This window comes from Aplysia californica, unplaced genomic scaffold (assembly GCF_000002075.1).
Source record: "Aplysia californica isolate F4 #8 unplaced genomic scaffold, AplCal3.0 scaffold00061, whole genome shotgun sequence".
Taxonomy (NCBI): domain Eukaryota; kingdom Metazoa; phylum Mollusca; class Gastropoda; order Aplysiida; family Aplysiidae; genus Aplysia; species Aplysia californica.
The window spans coordinates 7,706-18,480 of NW_004797331.1; the positions used below are offsets into that span (position 1 = coordinate 7,706).

General features: G+C 37.2%; 1 protein-coding gene across 1 annotated transcript in view; it reads left to right on the forward strand.

The window, feature by feature from the left end:
- Nucleotides 1-2,000, forward strand: part of LOC101860005 (1-acyl-sn-glycerol-3-phosphate acyltransferase alpha) — a gene marked incomplete at its 5' end in the record, with an annotated part of 9,416 nt that extends 7,416 nt beyond the window's left edge. The window contains 1 exon segment of the mRNA XM_005093268.2: nucleotides 191-2,000. Coding sequence (XP_005093325.2) covers nucleotides 191-333 — 143 coding nt within the window.
- Nucleotides 2,001-10,775: the final 8,775 nt, after the last annotated feature.

The following is a 10,775-nucleotide window of genomic DNA, read 5'->3' on the forward strand; positions in this document are numbered from 1 at the left end:
TGTTTTTTCCTTCTCTGTATTTTTCAATTTGCTTTCTTTATGGTGTGTTTTTTCCTTCTCTGTATTTTTCAATTTGCTTTCTTTATGGTGTGTTTTTTCCTTCTCTGTATTTTTCAATTTGCTTTCTTTATGGTGTGGTGTTTTTTCCCCCTTGCCTGTAATCTTCAATTTGCTTTCTTTTGTGTTTCAGGGAGAGTGCTGGTCGAGGTTCTCCCCCCTATCCCCACCACCGGCCTGACCGCCGAGGACGTGACTGACCTCACAGAGAAGACGAGGAATGTCATGCTGGAGGCTTACGACAGGATCAGTGAGGAGGTCAAGACCATGAAGTGATTGTTTACTGGATGAGAGAAAAGGTGGAGATCATGAAGTGATTGTTTACTGGATGAGAGAAAAGGTGGAGATCATGAAGTGATTGTTTACTGGATGAGAGAAAAGGTCGAGACCATGGACTGATTGTTTGCGGGACGAGAGATAAAGTCAAGACCAGGAAGTAATTGTCTACGACCATGGAATGATTGTTTTTTTACCATGAAGTGATTGTTAACGACTTTGAAGTGATTGTTAACAGTGCAGTGGTCGAGACCAGGAAGTGGTTATTGTTTACAGTGCTGAGGTCAAGATCATGAAGTGATTGTTTGCGGGATGAGAGATAAAGTCAAGATATCGAAGTGATTGTTTGCTGAGGTCAAGATTGTGAAGTGATTGTTTACAGGATGAGTGCACTGGTCAACGCTTTGAAGTGAATGTATGCGGCTGGGTGCATAGGTCAATACCATGACATGATTATTTTCCTACTGGCTGAGTGCCGCTGTCAAGACCATGACTTGATGATGATGATGATGATAATGTTCCTACCTTGCCAGGGTTTTGAGGAGGAGGAGGGATAGGAAAGGAGAAATTGGATCATTTCCATTGTGAGATAGACATTTAATATTTCATTGGCATCGAAATTGGTGTGTGTGAACAACGCAATGATTATGGTTGTTGTGCTGGGTTTTTTGTGTGTATATGTGGGTGTGTGTGTATATGTGTGTGTGTGTTGGTGAATGTGAGTTTGTTCTTGTGTTTTACACATTGATTTCCCATATGTGTGAGTTTGTGTGAGTAAGAGGGTGAGAGAGAAGATTGGTGTTGTAGTTGTATGTGTGCTAGGAGAGAGTGGGAGAGAGGGAGGGAGGGAGAGAGAGAGAGATGTCTTCCAACTTCATTTTGCATGTACCACTTTAAGGCTAAGTAAATGGTTATTGACAAAATGTATTGAATGAAAGATTTCTGATACAATGACAGTTACATAGTGCAGGTGACAAGCAAGACAGACAGAAATAAAGAGAGAAACAAAAATGTAAGACCAGCAAGTGGCGCCCTCCAACCGCCCGCTTGTGGAGTGGTATTAGACTTCAGGGGGGTTCAAAACTATGAATAAATAAATGTACTTTGTGTAATATGTAAGGTCTAAATTAACTTGAAAAAGAAACAAGTAGTTATCAGTCAGTTCGAAAGGTAAAAAAATCAACAACTTAATGAGAAAGAAAATAAAGAATGACTTTAAATAGAGGGGGAGGGGTGTTTCTTTTTTAAATTTTGAAGCCTGTTTTCACTTTTCTGTGCTTTTCGTCAGTTTTAATTTTTGGTAATTTGCTCAATTCTGTTGGTGTAATCCCATTTAGTAACAAATTAGTGCAATGTAACGTAGAAACATCATGTGTCCATATTTGTAAAGTGATCAGATCAACTTACCATGTAGTTCAAGGCACTGATAAATGCACACAAAGGGTGTAAGTTCTATTTGGAGATTTGTGTAGATTTGCCTTTTATGTGAGTCTTGATTTTCTGGTGGGTTTTGGGGTTTTTTGTTTGATTTTTGTTCTTTTTTTTTTTTTTTAGTTAGGTTTTGCTGAAATGATGATATTCAAATTAGACTTGAGGAATATTATCTAATTGTTTGATGCACTGACACATATGCCATATGGTGAAAATAAAATATTTTCTGTATTTTATCATGCATTTATTGTATTTTCTTGCTCACTGACCAATAAGTTTTTTGGTATTTTTTTAATGCATTTTGTGGTTTTGGAAAAAGCTTCCCTTTTTTTCTCTTTCTTTCTTTTTTCCTCTTCTCTTTCTAGAATATAGACTGACTCAGCCGGGGTTGGCTCTGGCTGGCTGGATCGAAGCAGCCGGCCTCTTTAATGGTGTAAATAATATCGATGGGCGTGTAAAACATCTGCATTTATGTTCCGTATGCGAAAAATCGTCACCTCAGAACTGTTTTGTCCAAAGCGTCTCTTTACGAAAGTAAGTAAAGTAATAAGATGAATATTTGGAACCCCCTTGGGGCAGTGCCGCTGACTGAAGTGTCTCTAGGCCATTTCTCGTTCAAGCACAGTAGAATTCTAAATGGGCTGACTCATGTCGCGCTCATAACTGTGCCTGATCTACAGCAGGGAACTGCTGCTTTTTCTTTCCTGATCCTTACTATTGTCATTTCCCTCTACTTTTTTTTGTATGTTTGTCACTCTCTTGTGACCAGCTATTTCTGGGGTGCCTTGATAGTAGAAGCAGACCTTGTGCTTTTGAAGCTAGAGAGGTGGGCAGTCTAAGTCTGATTCCCTGTAAAGACTTCTCTGTTGACACTCACCCCATGCCGCTCATATGACCTTATGCAGTTGTGAGCGCCGTAAAACCCTGTACTATAAAAAAAAAAAGAAAGAATATTTGGAGTGATTTTCTCTTAGTCGAAACACAAAGTCGTTTTATGTTACTGTTGTACTGTATTGTAAAGCGCTCAGAGCCTGTGTACTCTAATCGAGGTTGAGCTCTATGTAAATGTCATTTATTATTATTGAGTACATTTTGGACAAAATAGTTCTGAAGCGACAAAATGTTGTTCAGCAAGAAAGCACCATATCAACAATATGTTGACTGCACATCTTCCACAGCGATGACCGTTTATATCAACAAATTATTATTTTTTTTTTTAAAAGGGGACATTCCTGTCTAGTTGGCAGTCCCGAAATCATATGACTTGCACGTGTATTTGTGTGTTGCATGTGTGTGTGTGTGTGTGTGTGTGTGCTCGTGTTCTTGTGTATGTATCAGCTGTATGCATAATATCTTCTTGACACGGCAGTTTTACCTCCATTACAGCACAGCTGATTGAGCACTTAATGCGGCAAAAATCGTTATTGAGAGACCATTTATACTTACATTCAGGTGTTAAAAACAACTTGAAGGATTTTTTGTTGTGGTTTTTTTTTTTTTTTTTGGTTGTGTGTTCAACTGGACTATCATTTTTCATTGTCCGCTTGTTGTACAACAGTAAGACGGATACATGTATCTTACAAGTGGACGATGATATAATAGTCGTTGCAAACATATTTTACTTAATCATATATTTTTCATTTTTAATTCTGTATCCATCTTGTGTTCTGCCGAGTACCTCAACCCTTATTTAAAAGTAATAAAATTCCTCATCATCAGCTCTGTAATTTGTGATGTCGTTTAAATGTCTTGATACTTATGTCTTTGTGTGTATTGAAATAGAATTTGGTTATTTTCTCGGTGCTTTTCTTACAGATGTGTTTATAAGTATTGCCAATGACAGTGCCAGGGTAGGATGAGATGTATGCACAGAGTAAAGGATGTAAAAAAAAAAAAAGGAAGAAAATGCATATGTGAAAGAGAATATATAAATATACATACATATACAGTCGACTCTGCTTTTGTTGAACTTGTTTGAATTGATCTTCGGTTAAGTTGATCTTTCTCTCGGGTCCCCGCACCGCTTCTTCTTCACAGGTCCCAACGGTTAAGTTGAACTTCAGATGAGTTGATCCCTTTTTTTTTTTCCCCCACTCCTCGGACAACTTCAACTCATCCGTAGGCGACTGTTTATTCTTTCTTGTACCTGGGATGTTTAAAAAAACCAGAAAAAATTCCCAACTAGTTAACTACCCACATTTGTACCATATCTGCTCTTTTACTTGAAAAAGAAATTTTCCTTAACTTTTGTGCTGAGAAATTCTATCCTGAATTTTGATGCTAAGAAATTCTGTTCTAAGTAATAAAAGCCCTCATTTTTTTCTTTTCCTATTCTTTCACTTTTGTTTCAGTTTTGTCCCTGTCAGTATTATCTCTTCTTGTTCTTTATCATGTTGGTCTTGTTCTTCCTCTTCTTCTTTCCTTCCTTTTCGCCCCCCCCCCCCCCCCCTTCATTCTTGTGCTCCTTCTCGGCCTCCTTTTCCTCTTCCTCCTCCTCCTTCACTCTCCCTTCCTGTAGTATCTATGTTCTCTCTCAAGATCTCAGGGTCAGCAGAGTGTAGATATTTACAAGCCACCCAATGACTGATTCCCTCATTCGTTCATGGCCAGTTTTCCTTCTTAAAGTAAAAGAGGTGTCCTTCATCTCTCCTTTATGTCTCAGGTAGGCATATGTTGTTTTTAGGTCCTTTCAAGTATTAGTATTGACCTTAGTACAGACAGTATGGGTTTGGATTGGTTCAGAATATTCCCTGGGCTGCCTTCATAGGTACACCCTGCTCTTCTCTGTAGTTTCATTTGCCAAGGAGTAGGAGTTGTAATGTGTGAAATTATCTCTTATTTCTTCTGCAGTTTTCGTCTTTATCTGAGAAGACTGGGGATGCTTAATTCTGAAATTCTGACTCTCCTCAGGTAGGGATATGGGGAGAAAAAAAAGGGGGTGGGGTGGGGGTGGAGGAGATGCGAATGTCTTAGTTTACAGCTCTCCAAGTGTCCTATCCCCTATCCGAGAGTGTGGTGGTGGGGTTGTATTTACCCGTATACTTGAGCATTAGAGGTAAGCACTTTGCCAATGGGCTTGTGGTGGGGCCACCATAACTATTTGTGTGGCGTGCTGACAAAATGAGTTGCTTCTCGCAATCCACAAATGGAGATGTTATCTGAAAACCAACACAATGGTCATACTTATAGATTGTATACCAATGCCATTCTCTTGAAGCTTAACAACATGTCTTTTGTCATTTCATACAAATAAATTGTAAAAAGTCAACCTATAAATTTGACATGTCTATTTTCAGGCTAAAATCCGAGAAGTAACTCATTTTGTCAGTACGCCTCACATTTCATGATTTGTATTGAGAATTTGATGAGATGACTATAAGAAAGAAAGGTCATGGAGTTAAAAGTGTGTGAATGAGATGATAGTATTTATTCCTCTGTAGAGTGTAGAAATGAATCATATCATGTACTGCACATTATTATGGCCAAATTCAAGCCATAATTTATGTTCTTTTAGTTGATTTTTCTTATCATCAAACTGACATTTTTCTACGTGTTCTTTCAGAGATTGCCGCTGTGATGTTGAGTGTTGAAAGCTTTTAACAATTTCCTCCTAACCTCTCTTACTGTCAGTTTCAGCAATGGGCTATCATGATCGAAATTGTTTCAATAGGTATAATGTAAAACATTTATAGTTTAATTTCTTTTTAAAGGTATTGCTGGTGCTTTTAAGACTTGAAATATAAATAAAAAATATAAATAATATAATCATTCTTGTTCTTGGGGGGTAAAAAAACCCAACCTATTCTAGCTACACACATATATATATATATATATATATATATATAGCTTACTCTATACTATTTGAACCACATTTCGCGGGTCTAGAGGAAAACTCTTCTAAGTGACATATCGGCCGAGAAGGGATGCAACTTGTGTCAAAACATAGCTTTAAAATGACTGAGTTACAGCCCAGAGAAAAATTATTCTATTTCCTGCTTGAGAGTACATTTGAGGAAAAGTATTATTATGTGGCTGTTAAAATACTTTTCCCACTTCAAAAATTGCTACCGGTGGTTGAAACTGAAGAAAATTATTGTGCTTAAGTTGGAATACTTTTCTTCTCTAATGGCTCTGCCAAAAGCAAATGAATCTATTCTAATTTCCGCTTTAGAGAATAGTTTTCCTCAAACTTTGTTCCGAGGAAAAGTATTCAAAGTGATACTTTGTTTGGTTTAACAAGAATGAAAGCAACGGATTAGAAAACGATTTACAAAATGAGCCTGTGTTTGTTTTTTCTACTCTACATGTGAGTTTTTGATCCTAGAATTGCGTTCTGTTGAAAATGAGAAAGTTTTTTTCCTTCTGTAAAATTTGCAAAATTATGTCACTTTGAATAGTTTCCCTCGAGACCTGCACTTTGTTCTGTTACTGTGTTTTTGCCTTCTTGACTTTGATTTGAAAAAAGCTGTGCTATAGAAGGTAACCCCTGAACTGTTTGCATTCCCTTATCACTGTTTTGCCTGCAGCAGCAGAAGTTCCAGTTTGTTTCTTTTTTTGCTCATTGATTCCACTTCCAGCATCTGTTGTGTAGTGGTAAGGTGCTTTGCTGTGACTTGTAGAAGACTTGAGTTTAATTCCCGTTTGGGGATAATTTTAATTACAGTGCAGTATAACACGGATAGGTCGAATACAGAATACTCGGAATCACTCATCCGCCGAACTGTGCCTACGGTCTCGTTTTGAATTTGTTATTTTTTTTTTTTAATCGTTGTAAAATATCCCTCGAATTACAGATCCCTTGAACTACTGAGGCCAGTCCTGACGAATTCGAGCTATTCGTGTTATACTGTATTTTGGTCTTTCTGCTGGGACTTTGCATAACTCTCAGCCTGGTTTGGCCCTGACAGGCGGGGTGAAAGCACGCTTCCTTAATTGTGTCGATGGGGACTTAAAAACACTTACATATTTAAAAGACTAAAAAAATTGCTCATTGATGGACCTGAACCACGTCCATGGTGCTAAAATGTGGGCTTATTGTAAGTTTTCTGAAGGAATATTTTTGTGTGTTTGTCTTTGAAGCTTAGCATGGTATCAATTAAAAGAAAACGTTGTATATCAAAGCTATCTTAAAAGATATTTTGTTCGTTTGTGTTTTTCCCTTTGACTTTGAGGCTTGGCAATACAATTTTGTCAATTATAAAAGAGAACTTTGTATTTCAAATCTATTTTAAGATACTTTGTTCAGTTTTCTTTACTACTTGTCTTCTTGAGACACTGTCATCTACCAATAGTGTCACTGTCTGAAAGACTTGGTCTGTTTCATAATTATGAAAGAACAATTTTGTTGATGAATGAATATACTGGTGTCTGAGTTGTAAGAGTTAGGTTCTTCGCCTGTACCTGCTGAAGACGCTAGTTCAATCCAATGGGGGAAAGATTGCCCAGTGTGCTCCAAGTTGACTGTCTGCATTGGGTGGTTTTGTTTGTTTGTTCATTTGTTTTATTTTAGCAAACAGATACACGTTGACACAATGATGGCCATTTAGTGGTGGGGAAAAGCAAGGCTCCCTGTTTTTCTTTTCTTTTTTTATTTGTTATTTTTTTTGTTTTAGTAAACACATCTAGATCTACATCAATGTTATATCACTGCCGTTTAGTGCTGGGGAAAAGCAAGACAGACAGACGGAAACAACAGGGAAAAGAAAGAAGTAAGACCTATGAGTGGAGGCCTTCAGCTACCTGAATTAGTTATCTGCATTAGTCTTCAACTAGAATATTTTTCTTTTATTTTTTTATTTGTTATTTTTTTTGTTTTAGTAAACACATCGAGATCTACATCAATGTTATATCACTGCCGTTTAGTGCTGGGGAAAAGCAAGACAGACAGACGGAAACAACAGGGAAAAGAAAGAAGTAAGACCTATGAGTGGAGGCCTTCAGCTACCTGAATTAGTTATCTGCATTAGTCTTCAACTAGAATATTAATGAAGAAAAGAAAGTAACGTAGTGAATGTAGAATTATAATTCTTTTTTACTCTAGGTCTAAGAAAACAGATGGTTTGTTATGCTACAATTTTCGTTAAAGTCTGAAAAAAAAATGAAGCTAGCGCAAGATAACTCAAAGCTCCCGAATAGTATGCCTTTAGAACGTATGTCATGCAGTTTCAGGCCAAAGGGCTAGAACTCAGATGTTCGCTGGATCGGAAAAGTAAAGTAAAAGTAAAGTCTTGCAGCATCTTTCATATTGACAAGGCAGATGACTTTGTTTTGCTTCAAAAAATTTTTTTTAAGCAACTGAAAAAAATACCTTGAATTTCTTGTGTGTCTAATTATTCTTATGATTAATTCTTCTTCTTCTTATTAAAATTTTTATTATTATTGTTTCATATATGTCCGTAATAATTTGTAAAGACAAAATGTGAACTTAGCTATTCCGTTTTTGGCTGTTTTTGGCTGTTTTTTTGTTTTTTTGTTTTTATCTCTACTCTAAAGAGAGGTGTTTTGTTTTGATTGATTCTTTTACCTATCAGCCTTTACAATGGTTTTTGCATGTTTCGAATTTTGTTTTAGTGAGTTGATGATTATTCTTTTGAATTGAATGAACAATTGACCAATCCGGCTTAAAAGTTGGGATCCTGCTGATTCTTTTGTTTGTTGTGAGTGTGCGTGTGTCCATGGGTGCTCTGTTCACCATGTGTTCCTCTGATTAGTCTTGGTTGTGAGAACTTGTGTTTGGAATGATGGCGCATTTGGCATGTTTATACATGTAGTAGTAACTGTTCTGTTTTTGTTGATGTTTTTTTATGTTCTTGATAATAACCCTGTTTATTTTCCTTGAATTTATTGAATGTTTGAATTTTTTTCCCATTAAACGAAGAGGAATATAATTATTGTCTTTCAGTCGTCCTTGTGTTTGTTCATGTATGAAAGAAGAAGAAGAACGCATGAACTAAAAATCAATGATAAATAAAGTAATACGTATAAATCTGTTATCATCGTCCTCTGCCTCGTTCAATTCTCCTTCATGTACACTGGGGCGCACACTGACTGTAGTGTCTTTAGGCCATTCCCAAAGAGGGGACATATCTCGTTCAAGCATAGTAGAATTGTAAATGGGCTCATTCATGTCACGCTCACAACTGTGCCTAATCTACAACAGGGAACTGCTGCTTTTTCTCTTCTGATCCTTACTATTGTCATTTTCCTCTACTTCTTTGTATGTTTGTCACTCCCTTGTGACCTGCTATTTTGGGGTGCCTTGATAGTCGAAGCAGACTTTGTGCTGTTGAAGCTAGAGAGGTGAGCAGTCTAAGTCTGATTCCCTGTAAAGACTTCTCTGTTGACACCCACCCCTTGGCGCTCATATGACCTTATGCAGTTGCGAGCGCCGTAAAACCCTCTACTATAAAAAAAACAACCAAAAAACCCTTTACTTTAAAAAAAGGTACTCGCCAAAATAATAAATTGAAGAAGCTGACTTTTTTTCACCTGTTACTGTTTGACAATTTTTTTTAAACTCCCTTCTTTTGGTGTTTTTTTGTATTGGATTTGGGGGGGGGGGCAATGCCTGTTATGTCCATTCTAAAAACACGTTTTTGTGTGAATTTTACTATATAGATAGAAAACAGTTGATCAAAGGCAGAGAAAATGTAAATCTGCAGTTTTCAATGACACTCACTCAAGCTTTGGAAATAACCAAACTTTGGCCATTTACTCGCTAATTTGACCTTTCACACCAGAAGACTCCCACCTTCTCCAGTCTTCAGTCACAAATTTCTCAATTTCTATGCAAGATAGATGGGGTATGTATTTTTTTGTCAGGGGGGGGGGGAGTTTCATCAGAAGTAAGGCAAAAGAACATTCTTTAAAAAATAATACCAATAACTTAAATATTATCCATTGATTGACGTGGACCTGTTGCAAAAAAGTGAAAAAAAAGGAAAATTCATTCTTTCTGAGCCCATAAATAAAAAAACTACTCCATTAATAAAAAAAATTCAACATGCCAAAATTTAGAACTAGGTGTTTGTATCCTGTGAAAGTTACATTGAAATTGAACAAGAAACGGCAGAAAAGTGGGATAATGTGTGAAAAAATACGACTTTGAGAAAACAGCCGATGAAGGTAAGAAAAGGCTGGAAAATATTTACTGTCGCAGAAATATCTAAAAAACAACCACAAAAAAAACAACAACACAGCTTTTGGGTGTAGCAAGGTTTTCATACGTTTCTGTATATTGTTCAGAAATATCCAGTTACTATAATATGCAATAACCCCAATTTGCATAATTTGACCCCAAAATACGATTTCTAGGTGCCCCACCATCCCTTAACGTGTATGGGACCTCCAAGATTTAAGAACTATTTTCCCATCTTTTCTCAAAATAAGGAACGTAACGTGGTCTTAAAGATTTCGATGAGAATTCCGTTCTACTTCTCTTGTATATAATATGTTTAGTAACATGATTGTCGTCTCAACGAGATCTGTGGGCGCATGTTGGGCGTGTATATGATATGTTTAGTAACATGGTTGTCGTCTCAACGAGATCTGTGGGCGCATGTTGGGCGTGTATATGATATATTTAAAAAAGTAAAGTTGTTCCCACATCCGATCAGGACATTGGGGATTGCCTTGTTAGTGAGACACCTTCTTGGGTCTTCGGCATATTGTAGTAGGGTGACCAGTTCCTTTCCACGCCGCCTTTACTTCCCCAACTTGAAGTCAGGTACCCATTACTACTGGGTGGGCTGGAGGGGGCGAAAAAAATCGGTGTACTAACCGAGACTCGAACCCGGACTTTCCGCTTCGGAGATCCGGGCACACTAACCGCTCCACCATCGTTCCGTATAATATGATATACATTGTACGTATTCATTGACAAACAGCATGCTTTAATGAGAATTTGGACTAGGCCGTTGGGGAAACTTTTCTCAGATGGGGTGCATGACTTTTGGGTATCACTGGAAAAGCTTCTCATTATTTTTATCGAGAGACATGGATTTTATATATAT